General features: G+C 42.4%; 1 protein-coding gene across 2 annotated transcripts in view; it reads left to right on the top strand.

Annotated features, from left to right (window-relative positions):
• Nucleotides 1-21,350, top strand: part of MME (membrane metalloendopeptidase) — a 63,626-nt gene that overhangs the window by 29,560 nt on the left and 12,716 nt on the right. Inside the window, exons 15-19 of one of the 2 annotated variants that reach the window (XM_030575166.1) lie at nt 4,309-4,389; nt 5,525-5,628; nt 12,106-12,164; nt 18,300-18,419; nt 19,142-19,275. In XM_030575166.1, the coding sequence (XP_030431026.1) occupies nt 4,309-4,389; nt 5,525-5,628; nt 12,106-12,164; nt 18,300-18,419; nt 19,142-19,275 (498 nt within the window). The remainder of the gene's footprint in view (nt 1-4,308; nt 4,390-5,524; nt 5,629-12,105; nt 12,165-18,299; nt 18,420-19,141; nt 19,276-21,350) is intronic. The other variant, XM_030575167.1, reaches the window with a different exon arrangement.

Here is a 21,350-nt window from a genome sequence, read left to right as displayed (position 1 = left end):
GAGATCCCTTGTTTACAGACTATATCCAACCCCATTTCATTCTGAGGGTTAGTTTCCAGTCAACACAACTACAACTGATAAGACTCAGACTCTACCACACAGAATTTTTCCAGATCTTAAAACACATATAGTTTTTAAAGCTCCACATGCTACGTTAGCAGTTTTCAGATTGACTGGGAATGATTGATGAGGAAAGGTTAAAAAAGATAAATATGCATGGTTTGACTACTTCATGGGCTTTTAACTAGGGACGAGGAGTCACAACCACCCTGCCTTTCCCATATTGCCGAATAGAAAGGGGTCTCAGTTAAGTCCTGGTCACTGTGGAGGATCCTGGCATGGAACAGGAGATCCCTGTACAGAAAATGTTGAGAATCACTGGCCTGAGCAGGGACAAGGGGAGTAGATACCCTTTCAAATACAATATTTGTAGACAGTTATAAAGACCAAGATGGAAAGGAATGATTTAAGGTAATTCACTGGGCTAAAATGACTGTAGGAGTAATGGGATGGAATTAAGAAGGGAAACATTTAGACTGAATATTGTGGAAAACTCCCGAACAGCGAGATCTGTAGAACAGTCTTCTAAGGGCAGAGATAAAGTCCTGTTGCTTTAGACATTTAAAACTAGGCTGAATTAAACACCAGACAACATACTGTAAGAGACCATCCTTCTTTTGCAGAGGAGATAACCAAATGGAATGATTTCTAATAAGAACATAAGAATGGCCATAGTGGTCAGACCTAGTGGTCCACCTAGCCCAGTATCCTGTCTTCCAACAGTGGCCAGTGCCAGATGCTTCAGAGTGATCCATCCCCTGTTGTCCAGTCCCAGCTTCTGGCAGTCCAATATTTAGGGTCACCTAGAGCATTCTGTTGCATCCCTGACTATCTTGGCTAATACCCATTGATGGACCGATCCTCCATGAACTTAGGTAATTCTTTTTTGAGCCCAGTTATACTTTTGGCCTTCTCAACATCTCCTGGCAACAAGTTCCACAGGTTGACTGTGCATTGTGTGAAAAAGTATTTCGTTATTTTCAGCTGATCGAGATGAGGGCAGCCTAGCCTATTGGCCAGAGTCAGAGCCAGAGCCATAGTCCGTCATCGGGAGCCAAGGGTCAAACCAGAAGGCAGAAACTGAGTACCAAATACAAGGGTCAAGCTGGAGTCCATAGTCAGGAGCCAGAGCTGAGGGTCAGAGGAAGTCAGGAACTGGATCCAGTAGAGTAGCAGGCAAGGAGGTGTTCAAGGCACGGTCAGGACAGAAAAGCAGCTGGGTGAAAGGCAGGAGCAAGCATATGGGGGAGGAGGGGAGAACAGTATCATCACTGAGAAGCCAGCAAGCTGCTGCTGCTGACTTCAAAGCCAGCCTTCTGGCCTCAACAGCCAATCAGGTGGTGTCGCTAATCAGGCAGCCTTCTGCTGGTCGGTTGTTCTGATGAGCCTGCTTAGAGACTAGCTCTGCTGCAGTCCCTAATTCATGACACTTATGTTGGTTTTAGATCTGCTGCCTATTAATTTCCTTGAGCGAGACTGGTTCTTGTGTTATGTGAAGGGGTAAATAACACTTCCCTATTCATTTTCTCCATACAAGTCTTAATTTTATAGATTTCTAGTATATCCCCCCTTAGTTGTCTCTTTTCTAAAATGAACAGTCCCAGTGTTTTTAACCTCTCCTCGGATGGAAGCTGTTGAATACCCCCAATCATTTTTGTTGCCCTTCTCTGCACCTTTTCTAATTCTAATATATCTATTTTGAAATGGGCTGACCAGAACTGCAGACTGTATTCAAAGTGTGGGCATACCATGGATTTATACAGTGGTGTTCTGATATTTTCTTTCTTATCTATCTCTTTCCTAATGGTTCCTAACATTCTGTTACCATGTTTGACTGCTGCTCCACATTGAGCAGGAGTTTTCAGAGAACTACTCAGAGTAACTCCAAGATCTCTTTGAGTGGTAACAGCTAATTTAGACCCCATCATTCTGTATGCATAGTTGGGAGTATGTGCATTACTTTGCATTTATCAACAATATTCTAGAGCTGGTTGACATTTTCCCAGTTTTGAGTATTTTAATTACATTTTTCATCAGTTTCTATCTCCAATTTTTTAAAAAAGAAAGCCCTGAAAATGATGGGATTTTTCTACTTACTATCGAGCTGGTCAATTTTTTTGAGGATTGTATTTTTCCAAAATTTGGAAAAAAACCATTAATTTTTTTTTAAATTCCTGTGAAATATATTACTGTTTTTTCAACTGGCTCTAGATTCTGCAACATATAAAATAACACTATTATTGAAACATTACAGTCAGGAAGTTCAAAGTTAGTGTTCCTCAGAGTCGGCTCCAGGCACCAGTATTCCAAGCAGGTGCTTGGGGCGGCAACCTGCAAGGGGCAGCAGTCTGTGTGTTTTTGCCCCCAACCAGTGCACTCAATTGCCGCTGCAGACGGCGGGGGAAGTCCGTGTGCCGTTAGGGCAGCATGTGTGTTTCCGTGGTGGCAGCAATTAGGAGGCAGCTTCTATGTTCAGCTGTCTGCGGCGGCGCAGCTTCTGTCTTCCGGCTGAAGACAGAAGCTACCACCTAATTGCCGCCGCCACGGAAACACTCGTGCCACCCTAATAGCACACAGACTGCCCCAGTTGTCCACAGTGGCAATTTGGCGCACTGCTTGGGGCAGCAAAAACAGTAGAGCCGGCCCTGGTGTTCCCCAATGAATTTAACCATGCTCCCCTGCACGTTTTGCTTTACGTTAGTGTCTTTAATTACATGCTTATGCAATGTAGATGCAATAATGCCGTATTATATTTATGTACATCCATGGTCATAGAGAACAGTTAATTACAATCTATATCAACAGATCAACAATGCAGTAGGTGGGGTCCAAGAATGGTATTTTAAGTAGGGTAGTATATTGAGCACCTATAGTGCACTCTGTACTGTAATTAGTTCTGGATGTTATATATGCTCAGCCTCTCCAACCTAAGAAAGGTTTGCAAGACTATGCAGATTCACATGGATTAGCCTTTGACTAAAATCATTACATTTCAAACTATTTAGTATTAGGCCTTGTCTATACTACAGGGGAAATTCAATCTAAGCTATGCAATTTGAGTTACATGAATAGCGTAACTCAAATCGACGTAGCTTAGACCTACTTACCGCGGGGTCAACGCTATGCAATGTCGACGGGAGACGCTCTCCCATCGACTCCCTCTACTCTTCTCGAGCTGGTGGAGTACAGGAGTCGATGGGAGAGTGATCTACAATTGATTTAGCAGGTCTTCACTAGACCTGCTAAATCAACTGCTGATGCATTGATCTCCGCTCATCAATTCCCCGGTAAGTGTAGACAAACTCTAATACCTAAATGTACTGAGATGAGTTACTTATATTGCTTATTTGTGTGCACAGCCAGTCAGAGCATTACTTACAGACATATCAGTTAAACTGGTTTAACAGTTAAATTCACTGTGGCATTTGTATATTGAAAATGTCAGAAAGGATTGCCAAGGACGCCGTTACTATCATGAGGCTTTTTATAACTTCTGGCAGCATCATCAAATAAGAAAGACTGATCAATTACACAAAGTAATGGACATTGAATGGGTCTGGACTGGAAAGCTTTGATCTGGATTTCAAACAAACACCTCAATGTACAGGGGTATTCAAATCCAAGGGTTGGGTTCAGTCAATGGTAGATGTAGGAGCCTGCTCTGAAATTTGGATCCAGATTCAGATTCTGAAGATTCTTGTTTTCAAAAGCTGGGATACGTTCAGATTCAGGGTTTCAGTTTGATCCCATCTTTCCATACCTATCCCCGCAGATATTAACAGGACCATTTTGCCTGCCTTGTTTTGAAGTTACACAAATTATAATTATTAATTTAATTTCTGTCTTGTAGAAATATCAGATACATTGGGAAAAACCTTCCATTCACTGAAATAAATATTTTATTAGAAACTGCTGCTGAGATGTGGGGTTTGGCTATAGCATAAAGTTTTATCGAAAAAAGCATATGATAGTATTTCTATTGAATGGGACACATTTTCTGAATTATTTTAGAGTCATAAAGTAATTAATCATAGGACTTTACAATCCTTAAAATCCATAAAAGAAAAGAAAAAAAAACACCTCAACAAAAACGATATACAATGAGATTGAAGGCTTCTACACTGGTATTTCCAAATTGGTGCCTGTAAACATCTGGTATATTACTAGTATCTGATCATCTCAAAGGTATAGCTGTATTTGGATTGGCATGTAATAGTGAACCAATTTAAATATTATTATGTCCTTTAGGCTACAGCAATTACAGAGAGGATCGGCTATCCAGATGATATCATAACGGATAACAATAAACTGAATAACGAATACCAAGATGTAAGTATTCATAAAGTCATCATGCAAACAATTATTAGCAAAGGCTCTTAAGAACTAGACTGTGATTGTATTACATGCCCATGCAGGGATATAAGCCAAGATTTCACCTCCACATGGGCTACATGGATATCGAGTTCAGGGTGCAGGAGTCAGGGAGTGGGTGGAGTTTAGGCTCTGCACTTCTGCCCTCCTTCCCCACATGCAGTGTGGCACAGATGACTGATCCAGCATGGGTAATGGTGTAATTTGCTGCTGGTATAGGCCGAGACATGTCCAGGGGATGAGGCATATAAGTGTAGATTCCAATGGCGTTATATCAGCATAGAATTGGAGTAATGCAATGGAGAATCAGGCTCAGTATTTCCACTGACTGTATGTGAATTAAACAGCCCTGTTTAAGTGATTGCAGTTTCATGGGAGTCAATGAAGTTGTGCCCATTTACATCAGGGTTGAATTTGGCCCTTCATTTGTGACCTTCTGCAAGTCACCTAGTGTAAATTGTATCTCAGTTTGTGCATCTGCAAAGTGTTGCTCATAATTCTCTCCTGCCTTGCAGGGATATTGCGAGAGTTACTTTCATTAAAGTATGTAAACATGTTGAGATCCTCAGATAGAAAGTGGTGTAGGAGTGCAAAGTGCTGTTAATATTTTTAAAGCTAAAAAAGAATGGAGAGTCATAAAAAAAATCAGAATATCTTCTTAAAATAACCTATGGGCCTGATTCTGACATGCATACTCCTGGAGGGCAGCACCTTAGCAGGCAGGTAGCACCAATGATGTGAATTAGGTGATTCCCAGAATAAGGTACTACTCACTCCAAGTAATGATGACAAAATCCAGCCCTAAATGTACAAACAGGAAATAGTGGTGGCAAATAATGATCCTTTGGGATACACTGCACCGCTACATTACGTTAGCATATGTCCTGGCGCTGACGTAGCTGTGATACCCAATGAATGATGTTACAGAGCACTGCAAACCCAAGATCTGCTTTTGCAGTTTAGAAATTTTCATAGGAAATTTATCACTCTGAGCACCATGCTCAAAATGGACTTTTTAAACCCAGTCCCTCTTCAGTAGCAGTCAAGTAACAAAACTGCAATATCATTTTTCTTTTATTTCTCCTTTTTTAAGCTGAACTACAAAGAGGAGGAATACTTTGAGAACATCATTCAAAGTTTGCTATTTAGCCAAACGAAGAGTCTGAAGAAGCTCAGAGAAAAGGTGGACAAGGAACAGTATGTATTTTAAATGTCCGTGTAGTGGTTATCAAGTGTGTTTAAAGTCAGACATAACTGGCTTTCAGGTAGGTGTCTAGGATTGGCCACACTCATCCCCAGCGCTCCCCATTTCCCCAGGGCTCAGTTCCATGTGGCCAAGAAGGTTACTGAGCACTGTGCACATTTCTCCACACTATGTGAGCAGTGCCAAGCTGAGCATTAGCACTTTGACTTGCTTGTTCACCCTAAGTCAGCACAGATGTTACCAGGGATCTACGTTCTCCAGATGTTCTCTCATTAATTGGTGTTTAAAGATAGATCTGAATTCAGGATAGATCAGGTGCCTGAGTGTTTATCAAAACAAGAAAGGTGATAACATTTATTTTGGTAATATAAAAGAATGGAGCACGTATATTGGTGAGTTTTTTGGGAGCTTGACCTTGTGAGGTACTGAGTTGAGAATGATACCAGAATAACAGCTTAGAGGCACTGAAACGTAATGCAGTTATATTACAAATGCAATCCTTCGTGTATACATTTATCTTATATATACTATCCGGCTGTGAGGCACAGTGAAATCAATGGGAGGTTTGTCTACCTAACTATGCAGGAAATGGCTCTTAATTACTATACCCATTCTATGCAAATCTTATAAGAAAAGAAGTCACAAAAAGGAGTTAGACAAACACTTTAGCTCTGGTCTACACCTAACTTTGGTTGACCTAGCTTCATTGCTCACGGGGTGTGAAAAATTAATGCCCCTGAGAGATGTAGTGAAGCTTGCCTAAGCCTCAGTGTAGACATCACTAGGTCAAAGAAAGAATTCTTCCAATGATGCTTAACTACCGTCTCTCAAGAGGCTGGATTTGCTACAGCAATGAAAAAACCGCTTCCATCTCTACAATAAGTGTCTACACTACAGTGTGGAGTAGCTGCAGCGCTGCTGTTGTCCCACTGTCGTGTTTGTAGTATAGACATACCCTTAGAGGTAGAGAAGCTAATATTAAAAAAACTAAACAATAGGTGGCCTTAAATGGAACCTCCTTCCAACCTGAAATATTATTATTAGGTCATTTAATTTAGTGACACAGCATGTAACTCTTACAGACTGAAAGCAACTGATCTAAGCATGTACATCTGTGCAGCTGTATAAGTGCAGCTAACTACTAAATTGGTGCACATCTCTCTCTCCAGCTGGCTCCCTTGCAGTGCTCTATTACCTACTTCTCTTGTTATAGTTTCATTTACACTCTGCTTTTACAGTACATTGCCCTATTACCCAGTTCTCTTGTCTGGGCTCAGCTAAACTCTGCTTTCAGTAGCGTATCTCAAAGCTACAATTTCATTTCTAAGCCTTTAGCTTTTTAAAAACTTTCTTTGTCCATCTTTTGAGAAAATGTTCAGGATTGACCAGTACCAGAATGGAAAGAACTTAACTGTTGTGGATGGGTTCAAAGGCTATGATTCACTGGCTGATGCTTGTCAAGTATCAGAGGGGTAGCCGTGTTAGTCTGGATCTGTAAAAGCAGCAAAGAATCCTGTGGCACCTTATAGACTAACAGACGTTTTGGAGCATGAGCTTTCGTGGGTGAATACCCACTTCCTCAGATGCATGTAGTGGAAATTTCCAGGGGCAGGTATATATATGCTAGCAAGCAAGCTAGCGATAATGAGGTCAGTTCAATCAGGGAGGATGAGGCTTTGTTCTAGCAGTTGAGGTGTGAAAACCAAGAGAGGAGAAACTGGTTCTGTAGTTGGCAAGCCATTCACAGTCTTTGTTCAATCCTGAGCTGATGGTGTCAAATTTGCAGATGAACTGAAGCTCAGCAGTTTCTCTTTGAAGTCTGGTCCTGAAGTTTTTTTGCTGCAGGATGGCCACCTTAAGGTCTGCTATAGTGTGGCCAGGGAGGTTGAAGTGCTCTCCTACAGGTTTTTGTATATTGCCATTCCTAATGTCTGATTTGTGTCCATTTATCATTTTCTGTAGAGACTGTCCAGTTTGGCCAATGTACATAGCAGAGGGGCATTGCTGGCGTATGATGGTGTATATTACATTGGTGGATGTGCAGGTGAATGAACCAGTGATGCTGTGGCTGATCTGGTTAGGTTCTGTGATGGTGTCGCTGGTGTAGATATGTGGGCAGAGTTGGCATCGAGGTTTGTTGCGTGGATTGGTTCCTGAGCTAGAGTTATTATGGTGCGGTGTGCAGTTACTGGTGAGAATATGTTTCAGGTTGGCAGGTTGTCTGTGGGCAAGGACTGGCCTGCCACCCAAGGCCTGTGAAAGTGTGGGATCATTGTCCAGGATGGGTTGCTTTGGCTGATGCTTCTTTTTGTTTTAGACCAGAGCACAGTTTCTCAAGTTCTTTGTAAATTTTACTTTGTGGTTTCTGATTTAGAGAAACTGCCTTAATGCATCATCAAATTCTCTGTTTTCTCACATGTTGTGAGATAATATACTTTGTGGCTATTTGACTGGATCTGCCCCCTGCTGGCATACGAGGACTGTTCCACCAAAACCCATGGCAAAACAGGGTGAGGATTTATCACTTGAAGAGGGTGACTAGTGTCTATGGGGGAGGGCAACTTTACTTTCCACTCGAAGGCTGAAACAGGCATGTGCTGTATCTGCCCAGTCCCTGGTTGTCCTGGCCACATCCCTCTCCTGCCAGGGCTGCCCACTTTTTTGGCTACTTTAGCCACTTGTAGGACCCAAGCAGAGAAGGAATTATGGCCAGCATGAATCACCACAAAAGCAGAACTATTCTCGTAAGTAAGAGCTGCAGAAGTGAGTTTGTTCAGTTTATCTTTATAGCTGGTTTATAGTTTTTAGCTCAGTTTTGGCAGAGTCCAAAAGATTACTGGTAATCTTTTTCAGCCTGTCACCTTACTGCCTTACACTTGTTTTTTTGTCCATGGTCACTAGGTACTCCCTATGCACCCATCGGACTGCAGCTTTGCACGGGATATACCTTCTTGGAGGGGACTCTAGGCTGTGCCCCTTTGACCAAGAATCCTGGGTAGAGTAGGCTCCAGGCACCCTTCTTTCTCTACATCTTGTTAAAGATTGAAGGTTGTTTTATGTCTCTGGGATGGTCAGCAGGAAACTCCCAAATGAAGTAAGACTCATGCAGAATTAAAAACTCAAACTGTTTAGAAGAGAGAAAAATCATACTAATACAAAAGCAGCAGCCTGCATGACCCATGTATCCTTATATTCAGTAAGCGTTAACTTAGAGAGGTACCTCTTAGGTTAGTTACAATGGGAGAATGAAAACATTCCCAAAAAATACGTTCTCCTTTCTGCCCTCTCACCACCCATCAAGTCAGCCTGTCAGAGACCTCCTCACCCCTCTGTCTTGTGACTTTGCTTTCTTTTATCTAACTCATAGTCCTCCGATGCTTTTCAGGGTATTTTTTGCAGTGCCTTGCTTATCTCATTCTTGTGATGTTCCTTTTGTCAGTGCCTCTCTTGTCCAGTCTATTGTTTGTATCTCCTATCAGTTCAGAACTGCAGTTACTGTTTTCCTGTTCTTTTTTCACATCTTATTACCCTAAAGATATATTCCCCACTGCAATGGCTGCCTAGTCTCTGTTCTGGCTTCACTACCAGGCTCTCTCATGTTAATTGTCCAGGCTATAATTGTTAGGCTGGATCAAGTTTGGTCTGTCTCTATGCTCTCATGAAGGCCTGGTCTACACCTAAAACTGAGGTCAAGCTAGGTAAGTCGCTTAACGGTGTGAAAAATTCACACCCCTGAGAGACATATTTAAGCCAACCTACGCCTGGTGTAGACACTGCTAGGTGGATGGGCAAATTCTTCCATCTGCCCAGCTACTGCTTCTCAAAGGCAGATTTACTACGGCAGTGGAAACCCCCTTCTGTCACTGTAGCAAGTGTCTATGCTACAGTGGTGTAGCTGCAGCAGTGCTGCTGTAGCGCTTGGAGTGTATTCATACCCTTAGGCCAGGTCAGCCCAGCTATAATGTGAAAAATCTACACCCCGGAGCGATACAGTTAAGCCAACCTAGAAGAATTCTTCCGCCGACCTAGCTACTGCCACTTGGGCAGGTAGACTAACAGTCCCTCCTGTCTCTGTAGTGAGTGTCTGCAGTGAAGCGATACAGCAGTGTGGCATTTCCAGTGAAGACATAGCCTTACACCAGCGTGCTAGGCAGGAGTAACTGCACCGAAGTCAGTGGAGTTCCATGGTATAAAACTTGAGTAAGTGAGAGGAGAATCAGGCCCAAATGATTTATTATTTATGACTCATTATTCATTCTTAATATTCCTTTTACTTTATATCAGGTATGAGCCATGCACAGAGTAGCTGATCTTTCACACAGTCCACTTATTTATTGTCATTTAAATGATGGACTCTACCACAGTAACATTACTTTATAGGCAATAAATTATCCAACACACCATTTACAATATCATCCTACTAGTCCAAAGTCTGCTTGGAAAACTTCAAGTAGAACATTAAAGCCTAATAAATGTTAACATTTATTAAGCCTAATAAAACAATTAAGGTTATATTCTGACTGGAATATATGGGCTCAGCTTTCATTGATGTGAAGCAAAAACCTATTCTCTTATCATAAGCCAGAACATTGGGCCAGATCCTACACATTGCTGAGTGCTATGGAAGATACAGGGCTTGATTCTGACCTTTCTCACTTTAATATAACTCTATTGACTTCAAATCAATATATTTCTGAAGTGTACCAGTGAGACACAGAATCAGGACTCCAGAGCCAAATTCAGCACTAGTGTAAGCAGGCTCAGCTTCAGTGAAGTCAGAGGTGTTACATCAGGACTGTATTTGAGAACAGAACATAAATGAACACCACAACGCATTGGTTTATGGGTATGTGAAAGACAGGCACAAGAAACCATTCTTACTAACAATTCAAAAATCCTTTATGTGTGTGTTTTTTGCTTTTATGTTGATTCTATAAACTTTTACAGTCAGTGAAATCACAAAGTTGGCTGACCTTTTCATGACTTTCTCGTCATATAATATAAATATCAAGTTGACAGTAGACAGACCATTTCTGCCAATTGTATCACCTTTCTCCAGTGAGCACTTAGCTGTGCTCCCCCACCCCCAAATATCCCCCGTTGGGTCTTTATCATCAAGAGATTACTGGGGCAAAGGTATCGTCTGAGGTATTTTTCTAAATTAAACACTGAGGGTGAAATAAACCCCTGTGCAGTGGGCCAGCAGAAGTCACAAGCACCACTTAGGTTCCTCTTGTCTCAGATCTTAAGTAAGACTTAGTTGATGCATAGGCCTCATTCTGGCCCTCTGTACAGGTGTGAAGTGTCGCCCTTAGCTCCAGTACTGCAAGTTGGACGTGTGCAGTACCGATGCTGCTGAAGCTTCTTCACTGAAGGTCTAGTCCTAGGTGTCTGCTTAGGAAAGCATCTTAAACTGACTACCAGTGAAAAGCAGTAAAAAATGTCTGATGCTAAAAACGGCCAAGACTTTCAAGTATTTTCCAGATGATAGGCTTGACCCTACAAGGGGAGGAGAGGTTGTCTTTTGGTTAAGGCACAGGATTGAAAGCCAGGAAGACCTGGCTCGGTGACAGCCCTCCTATTTGACCCTGTGCCTGGGTTTTCTTTTCTGTTAAAGAGAGTAATAGTTTTCTACCTCATAATTTATTTGTGAGGCCCCAAAATACAGTGATGAACAACACTGAAATGCTTATAAAGCAAATTGTATGCTGAACACCTATAAACTCCAGTTTCAAGGAATTCAAGGTGCTTAGTACTCTGCAGACTCAACCCCTTTTAGATAGGAATATTTTTTATAGTATAGCCAGGAATTCAACAGCAAGGAGCAGGACCAGTCATGGCAGCCACAGAATAACCACAGTGTTGCCTAGGCACTCCCTGGAATGCCCCTTGGGTTTATATAAATCAGGGAGCCAATCAGGAGCCACAGGGCTGCTATCTGTCAAACACCTGACGCAAAACATTCCATGGTCTGTGTCCGCAATGGGACATGGGAAATGGAGCACAAGTCAGTTATAGCTGCTGCTGCTGGGTGGCAGCCTGGAGTGGCTAGCTGCCTTAGTAACTCTACAGAACTGGGTTCTAGACCTGTGTAGGCCTTACATCCCTGCATAATGACGATAGGATCAAGTCCACTATCTAGATTTCTGGACTTATAGCTGATGATGGATCTTGAAAACACTGACATATAAGACTATAAACACAATTTTAAATGAATCATAAATACTTTGAAATTATAATGATCTATGCTGGTGTTTATCACTACTTGAAGATATGCAATCTGGATTCATTATGATTTTTCTGTGTTTGAAATTTTGCCAGTGAAATCTTCTAGTGCCAGTAAAAGGAAATCTAAATATTTTCAGTAACAGATGAAGGAGAGGGTTACTTTTCTGGTCTGTTCCCATGCCCAGTTGAGCTTGCTGTTAAGAATTGTATTTCTAACTAGACTTCTTCTATGTTTTCTGTAGGTGGATAAGTGGGGCTGCTGTCGTCAATGCCTTTTATTCTGCAAGCAGGAATCAGATAGGTAAGGTTTACTAACATACTGAAGGTACAATTCTTTAATGGGCTAGTTATTTGTTTGTAATCCCTGAAAGTGATATGCACCCAGTAGCATATGGACTGCAGAAAGCTCTCAGCATAGCAGACCCACAGAGGTTTCATTACTTGGGGAGTAGGTTCTGTGGCCTGCTTTGTGCAGGAGGTCAGACTAGATGATCATATTGGTCCCTTCTGACCCTAAAGTCTATGAGACTATGAGAATTATGGGGCTCGGACACGTGGATGGGGACTCCACATCTTCTGTACATAGAAGAACTGGGAAGTGGGCCATCTCTGCATAGGGCAGCAAGGAAGGGAGCTTGGAGTTCAGCTGTGGAAGGGAAAGAGATGTGGCCAGTGGGTCAAAGATTACATAAATCCAGTGACCACAACCCTTGCCTAGAGGATGCCCAGGAGTTGCAGTAACTATACCAGCCTGAGAGAGGAAGCAGTGGCCTGAGCTGCCCAGGGCTCTGTCTGTAGATTAGAGGTGGATTCTGTTCCTTACAATTCTTCCATAGCTCCTTCACACAAAGCCTATTTACTCTAGCTTTAGTCGGGACAGTGAATTTCATCCAGCTGAATAATGGGAGCATGAACTTACTGAATGTATTCCTTGCAATCCCTTAACATCCCTTTTCATGTCTTCCTTATGGGCCATAAATCTTCTGCCCTTACATACATGGAGAGGTACGTTTCCCTGGGAGTATTCTTATCTAAATCAATGGGGCTACTCTCAGAGAAATGTCCTTTTGGCAAAGTAACAGAAGATGGCCCTATGTTAAATCATCTTGAAATATGAGTATAACTCGCTTTAGTCTGTAAGGAGATCTGATTACACTGCAATAGGCTCAGCTGGCATTGTCATCTTTTTATTTTAAACCTACAATCACAAGGCACATCCTCTAAAGTACAGCTCTGTAAAATCTTGCCAAGTCTAGGGGCTCCCTGGTTCCTATTTCTGTTAAGCATTTGTCATCTGTCAGATGACCTGAAACTTCTGGTCTGCCACGTGTTTCATCTCTCTTTAATTCTGATTTCGTTGTACTGGGGAAAAAAAATGTCAACCTGGTAGATTAAACTCAGCACAAAAACAGCTTAAAGAAGAGAAGAAGACACAATAACAATCAAATAGCTTTAGCAATGCTTTTGGGTATAGCTAGAAACCTTGTAGTATCAGCCTATCAGGCCCACCTTTGATTATACATAATTTGGAAATACACCTCTACTCCAATATAACATGACCCGATATAATGCAGGTTCACATACAACGCGGTAAAGCTCTGACACGCTGCTCTGAGCAGCGTGTTAATGGTGCTGGGCCAGGGCCAAGGAGTTGGAGGGGGCAGAGGGTCTCAGCGAGGGTCATGGGCTTCCCCCCCTCCAGGGTCTGGGAGACAGAAGCTGTGGGGGGGGAACTTTTGGGGGGCCCACAGTCCCAGAGTGGCCTTGGGGATTAGCGGGAGCTAGGAGCAGCCAGCTCTGCTTCCCTCGCCCCGGCCCCAGCCAAACACCTTGGGGAAGGTGTTTGGGGGAAGGGATCTCCCCCGGCACTCACTGGCAGTGGTGGAAGCGGAGCAGCGCAATCCCAGCCCACTCCACTCCACCAGCTCCCAGCTACGGTGCTCCGCTTCCTGCTGCAGGAACAACGTGCATGCAGCATGAAAATCTGCTCACAGAGCTTTGTTTAAAATAGCTTTTGCTTAGTAATCATTTGAACAGGAGTCATAATTTGGAAGCTTGAAGCTAATGATTGACAGTAAATATGAGCCATAAATTCTTATCTCATCCTTGACCTGTGGCATGTCACTTTATAATTAAAGCAGAATGATCTCTAAAGTTGATGCTTGAATAGCTTAGTAACACACTTAAGAAGATTTCTTCTAAAGCAGGGCTTTCAGCACAGTGCTTAGGGTATTTAGGGCTCTGTCCTGGTGCTTCAGTACAGCTGAGGGTGGTGGTGGTATGGATCCAGTAGGACCTCTGGGAGGCACTCTGCCTCAAAGGGAATTCTCCCTAAGTTGTTGGGCATGCAAGGGGAATGCTGGGAATAGCCCACTGCTAGAGACCTTCAGAAGGTGCACCATAGATCCTCCCCATGCAGCCAGCTGTCTCTGTTGACAGGTATATGGGAAGGAGGAGGTGGACCCATGCTCCTGTCATCTTTGGAGTATCTTGCATCTTAGGAGTGCCTAGAGGAAGCAGGCTTTGCGCTTCAGGGACCAGAACTGTGTTGTGCAGGTGTGCACAGGGCTGGTGTGGTGAGGTGCCTAAGAGCCCACAGCGTAGCAGGGCACATTCAGGCTCTTGATGCTCAGCAGGTGTTGCACGTAGTCTCTTTTAAAATTTCCACTCTGAACATACCTCATAACTTTATAGTGCCTCAGGTAACTCTAGTTAAGTCAGGATTTTGTTATGTAACAGGACTCATGGAATCAATGCTCTTATAGGAGTGTGGGTAAAAACCCATGAGTCCTGACAGGATGTCTTCACTGTCCAGCCCTCGTGTGTCTGTGTGTTCGTGTGTCGGTGTGTGTGTTCAATGATGACATTTTCATGCTCTTTCATTTGTGGATTCTGGAGTGACTCTGAATTCCAAAGCGTGACACGCATGCTCATGAGCAGATCAGGCAGCAAAGTCATTGGTGAGCATCTTAGTGCTACAGCAGTAGTATGATGCTTTTCCCTTGCAGCAAACAATCAGTTATTTCTGTCCTCTTCAAAGGCTTGGAAAGCTCTGAGTGCTGTGTATTGCCATGCTGCTCTATTTAATGCAGTCTTCTCAACATCATCTGGTTTTATTGCACCAAAGTGTGTACTGTTCTTGATGCTGTCCTTGTGGTGCTTTCTGGGGCAGCCTTGATTCTCGTGTTTTTGTGCCAATTATCCATAGAAAATTTTTCTGGGAAGTCAATATTCATGCATCCCAATGATGTGTCCAACCCAGCGTAGTTGGGCTTTTATCAGCATGGCCTTGATGCTTGTGGTATTTGACTTTTGGAGAACCTCCAGGTTGGTAATTTCGTCCTATCATCGGATCCCCATAATGATGTCCCATTTGTATGGTGTCCAGGTCGCACAGCCATAGAGAAGAGATGTGAGCACAAAAGCATTGCAAAGTTTTATTTTTGTTGAGAGGGTTACATTGTGGGATTTCAGGACGTTGCTACATAGTTTTCCTAATGACTGAGAAGCTCTCTCTATCCTGTACATGATCGCTTTGTCAAGAGATCCATCATTGGAGATGTTGCTGCCGAGATGGGTAAAACTGCCAACTTGCTTTAGTTGGATTCCTGTAATGTATATGCTAGGAGATATTGCATGGAGCAGTGACGATGACTAGTGCAACACCACAGTTTTTTACAGACTGCTTGTGAGGCCAAACAATTGTGATGTTTCAGCGAAGTGATCTACAATGCACTGGAGATCTCCCTCTGTGTGAACTAGGAGGGCACAATCATCCGCAAAAAGTGCTTCTCTTATTAGTAGTTCTGTTACTTTTGTTTTTGCTTTAAGCCTTGTAAGATTGAAGACCTAACGGTCATGTCTGTATCTGATGAATATACCGCTGTTGAGCCCATCTGTAGCGTGATTGAGAACCTGGGTGAAGAAGAACAGTACAGGGGCAAGGACACAGCCTTGTTTGACTCCGTTTGAACTGCGAAGAGTCCGTGAGATCTGCATTACCAAGTACCTGCCCTTGCACCTCCTCATGAAATAAATGGTCTTTACCAATTTTGGTGGGCAACCAAGTTTGCTGAGGATCATCCATAATCCTCCTCTACTGACTGTATCAAATGCTTTTGTGAGATCAGTGAAAACACTGGACAGATTCATGTTTCTTCGATACATTTTTCTTGCATTTCAAGTCCCTTATTCCTTTAAGGGAATACTGTACAACAACTATACACCTTAAATGGAATTACCCAGACATTTCAATCTATATTAGAGCCAAGAAAATTTCTCATCACATGCTTCCAGCAGTATTACTGACCAATGTCTAGGTCAGGACTCTTCCCCAGAGTCCAACGGCTACTTCTTTTGTCTTCTCAGGTGCAAAGAGTGAGATAGACAGGGAGAGAAAAGAAAGGTACCTCTGGGGTATTTGCCCCTCCTTTTTAGAGTTTCAGTCCCCCTCTTGAAAAGCATTTCTAGCTGAGAACCAGGAACCAAAGAGTCTCTGTGGAAGAATGTTCTCTGCTGAGTTGTTTTCAACTGTATGCTCACATGCAGGTTTCCTTTTGTTTCCTCCCTTCCCCTTCTCTGGTTGATGACTCTGTTTACAGCTTAAATGCAAATTAAGGCAATCACACACTCCTTTGTTCAAGACGGATCTGTTTGATCAGTTTGATATTATGTGAGTCTGAACATATATTTTAAATATCGTAAAGGGGGAAATTTATAACTTTAGACATGCTGCTGCTACACACATTTTACCATGATATTACTGATCAGCAAGTTATACGTTTTCAGATGATACCTCACAAGGCATACTTTGTACAAATATTATTACAGTATTGTATAGGACAGTGGTGGGCAACTGGTGGGCCGCACGCAGCACATCGGGTAATCTGCTGGCAGGCTGCCAGACAGTTTGTTTACATTCGCACGACCGCCCACAGCTCCCAGTGACCGTGGTTTGCCGTTCCCGGCCAATGGGAGCTGTGGGAAGTAGTGGCCAGCACGCCAGCTTCCTACAGCTGTCATTGGCCAGGAATGGCAAACCACAGCCACTGGGAGCTGCAGGCAGCCATGCAAATGTAAACAAACCATCTTGTGGCCCACCTGTGAATTACCCTGATGGGCCACAGGTTGCCCATCACTGGTACAGGGTGTGAATACAGGAGTGCCTTCTGTCACACTTCCATAGGAATATGAACAGCTGATGCTTTGTTTGATATTGCCCAGTTTTGCCAATAGTTAAGTTGTCACAAAGTAGCTGCAATGTCATTCATTTCTTTTCATTTTTATTGCATTTCCTGAAAATATTTAACATCAAAGCATTTGGACATTAGTTCTACAGTATAAATTGTGGTGATTAATCAATCTGCTGATTATTCTCAGTAGGCAGCATGCGTGGACAATTACTGTGGCGTTTTATTTTGCTTTTTTAATATTTTCCTATTCCCCCTCCCTCAATATTTTGAAGAAGGACTTGAACCAAACTAGGATTTATAGCAAAATACTGAATATATCTATTTTCTCTATTCTCCTTATGGAAAAATTGTCCACAAATTTCTCACTCCTGTTATATTGTAGTTCCACAATCATACCATTCACAATGGGAATTAATCCCTTGTTTTCTGGGGAACCCCAGTGATGAGTGTAGAATAAGAACCTGCATAGAATACAAAAGAGAACAGAATGCTCTAATTTATGTTTGAGGGAAACAAGTTTTTAAAGATTTTTTTAATTCTTCATCTTTACAGAAAAACATCACAATTGAAACATGCATTTAATTTAATTGATTTATTTATTTGTGTCATTGATTTTCTGTTAATGGCCTAAAGAAATGATCACAGAACTGGGTGAAAGAAACCCCTGTGGCCCAAATCTTCCCTTACTGCATATAACTTACTCATATTGGTTCTCATGGAATCAATTCATATCCATTGCTGGGAGAATAAGGTCTTATCTCTGACAGTGACTCCCTGTGGGGCTTTGATCAAACAATTTATTCGCTTTCCTGTTATGGTCTCTGACCTCACTGGGTGTCGTGAGGATTAATTAGCATTGCTATAGTGCTTTGGGGTGCCAAAAACTGTATAATAGCTACGTACCATTATTTCATTGTGCTGCATATAACAGCAAAGATCCAATGTAAAAGCCAGTTGTGAGGTGCTGAGCAAATATTTGAAGGGATGTTTCCTTTTGCCCCATGTCTGACTTTTTTTTTTTTGCTCATTTCTCTTGGCTTCTCAGAGAGCCTTCCATATGTAAATATATTTATCCTTGCTATTCTTTTGAGGGCAAACAGCTTGACTTCTTCACTGAAGTCTATGTAAATGATTCTGTAATAAAATACATTTCTTGTAAGATATCCCATACGAATGAATTACTTATTAAAGTTGAGTGCATGAAATAATGAATTGGCATCTTATTGTGTTTTCTTCCTTTGCAGTCTTCCCTGCAGGCATTTTGCAACCACCTTTCTTCAGTGCCTCTCAATCCAAATCACTGAATTATGGTGGCATTGGCATGGTCATTGGCCACGAAATCACTCATGGATTTGATGACAATGGTAAGGGTCAGGATTTTTATTTTTTGTAGATATTACATTACTGACTGCATACTTTGCAAATCTAGTCATTCAAGGTAGAAGATAAAAAGATGGTGCTTCCAGGACTCAGTCATATATCCATGTGATTTGCACTGGTATTCTCTGAGAGCAAGAGCCAAAGCACTACAGAGGCACTAGATTAGCCTCAGGGCTGCAGCAATAGCAGGGGCGCCGGAACAGAAGGCCATGGCCCCACTACGTTTAAAAGTAAGGAACAAGAAGGAGGCGGTGTCTTGGGGAGAAGAGGCAGCATGAAGGTGGGGCCTTAAGAGGAAGGGGCACCACAGGAGGCAGGACCATGGTTCAGGCACTGTTGCCCCCCACACACACTTTTAAGAAGCTTCCGTCACTCCTGAGCAGTAGCACAGCACATGCTCTCCCTCCACCATGGGTTTTTGACAGTGGATCTCCTGCTTTTCCCAAAGCCCCTTGTATGCTCTTGTGGAGAGAGCCGTATGTTGTAGGCAACAGTACCTGTCCTTCCTGGCTAGAACACAGGCTTGTTTTAAAAGAAGAAAAGGGTATCATTTCTGTGATTGCTTCCTTATAGAAACACCTATTTGCATGGATAATTATACTGTAATATATTTTCTTCTAACTGAGAAAGTAACATTTATTGTCCTTCATTACTACATCATCAGCTTGTTTCGTACATACATCATTCTGTGCACATATCATTACAGGTAGAAATTTTAATGAAAATGGGGACCTCATAGACTGGTGGACGCAAGAATCAGCACAACATTTTAAGGATCAGTCCCAGTGTATGGTATACCAGTATGGAAACTTTTCATGGGACCTAGCAGGTGGAAAACATGTAGGTCATTCATAATTTCTGTCTCTACAATGTCATTTTAAATGAAGATGGACATTTAAGGCCCAATCCCACAAACTCTTATTCATGAGAGTAGTGCCATTGTGGTGTATGGCCCCGATTAGCTCCTCTCAGAAAAACCTGTGAAAGGAGACTTTGGTGGATGATATCTCCAAGAAGATCACATACACACTGTCTGTACCAGCAGGGGCCAGGGTTTACCTCCTTTTGTAAGACCATGGTTTGTGACTGCAAATCTGCACCAGCATTGGGCCCTGAAAGCCCTCCCCACCCCCTTCAACTTCCTGGTAGAACAGGAAAGATAATCTGCTATATTTTTGGCTTCATTTTCTTGGAGCTGGAGGTGGGGATAGTGTACCTCCCAGTCTAAACTCATCCTACCTGCTACTTTCCCTGGCCCACTCAGTCTCTCCCCCTGCATTGTCAGCTGCACAGATCCCAAACCATAGAGACAGGCCTCCAGTGCATCCGGAGATAGCTATGGTATTCATCACTATAGTATCTTGAGTCCTGAATAAGTAGAGGCTTGCAGGTTCAGGCCCTTAGTCTGTTTGTGTATGTTTAACATTCCATTAACTCATAAAAGCAGGTTACAATAACATCTGTCTTCTTTTTTTTAACTGAATATGGGTCCAGCCCATTTAACTCAAATGGCAAAATTTTCATTTGAAGTAGTATTGAAGGATACTCAGTCATATCAGTGTATTTCTATTTCTCTTATAAACAGAGACCTGTATTAGCACATTTTCCTTCCATTGCTGCAGTCTCCTCTGCTCGTTTGGTCTGGAATTTGCTTAGAGTCTAAGCAGAGCTGTGAACCCTTCAAAGTTCAATTTGAACAGCTTCATGAATTTGTCAGAACCATTTTGCACATATTCAGAGGCTGAGAAGTTAAGCAAAGTTGGCATTCAAACAATTGTGGCTCTCTCAGAGGAAGGGTCTTACAGTTAAAGACCTGGATTAGGATTTAAGATTATGTGGGTTCTAATCTTGGATTTGCTGATTTCCTTGTGTGATCTTGGGCAAATCATATAAGCTCTCTTTGTCTCCAGTCCCCATTTGTAAAACCGGGATAACATCACTTCCCTACTTCATCAGGATGTTGTGAGAATGAATTCATTAATATATGTGAGGCACTCAAATATCACCACAGAAAAGCCGATAAATAACTGTTAAATCTCATGTATCTACAATCCACGGTTTGGAATGCATACATTTGCATGGGTTTGTACAAAGTTTGGTGGTTCACTAGAACAGCAGCTATATCCTGTGACTTGTCCCACGGAACTTACCCCAGTGAACCTCCTTCAAACTAAAAAATGCACTGAAAAAAAAGCATCCTCCTAACCAAACAGCGCAAAGAAATGTTGACACAGAAAGAGCCCTAATAATGTAGGCTAGTTGCGAAAGGTGGATAGAACTAGGCAGAAGTAAAGCAGACTTTGAGTGTCTTTGCAGTTCCAAACTTGCATTTCTCACATTTCAAAGACTTGGTTTCAATGCGCTTTCACCTGAAGTCTCTGCTGAGCTGCCTGCATTCTCTGTGGACAGCTTGTAAAGGCTTGTACTGCACTAATGTGCTTTCCAGTTTGCGTTGCTGTTTCTTTCACAGAGAAGGTCACACAGCAAATGAGCATGAGCCCCTGAAACACTGTTGGTCAGTAAATGGGAGGAAGGTGTTAATGATAGCACCCAATTCCATTGTGAAAGGCCAGTTCTTACAACATCTATCTTGTTTATTTTGGACTTCTCCGGATAACCACATGCAGTGTTCAGCAGTGCTGAAAGTTATTTGTATGAAGAGCAGAGTTTCAATGGGATGGAACCTCCTGCTGCAAGTGATGAAATGAGGGGTTGCTCCCAGCTGTAACTTTGACTCTTATTGTCTCTTTGTTGACAGCTGACAAGTCTGTTCGTTGCCATGCAGAACATGCAAAGACAAACTCCCATCCTGAGGAGTTTTCAGTCTAACAGCTATACCAATAAGATCACCAGAATCCTTTTAAAATCATTTCGGAAAAATAACAGTGCAGGTTTTTGTTCTGATATTTATCCAC

This window comes from Gopherus evgoodei, chromosome 9 (assembly GCF_007399415.2).
Source record: "Gopherus evgoodei ecotype Sinaloan lineage chromosome 9, rGopEvg1_v1.p, whole genome shotgun sequence".
Taxonomy (NCBI): Eukaryota; Metazoa; Chordata; order Testudines; family Testudinidae; genus Gopherus; species Gopherus evgoodei.
This window is presented reverse-complemented; position numbering and strand designations above follow the sequence as displayed.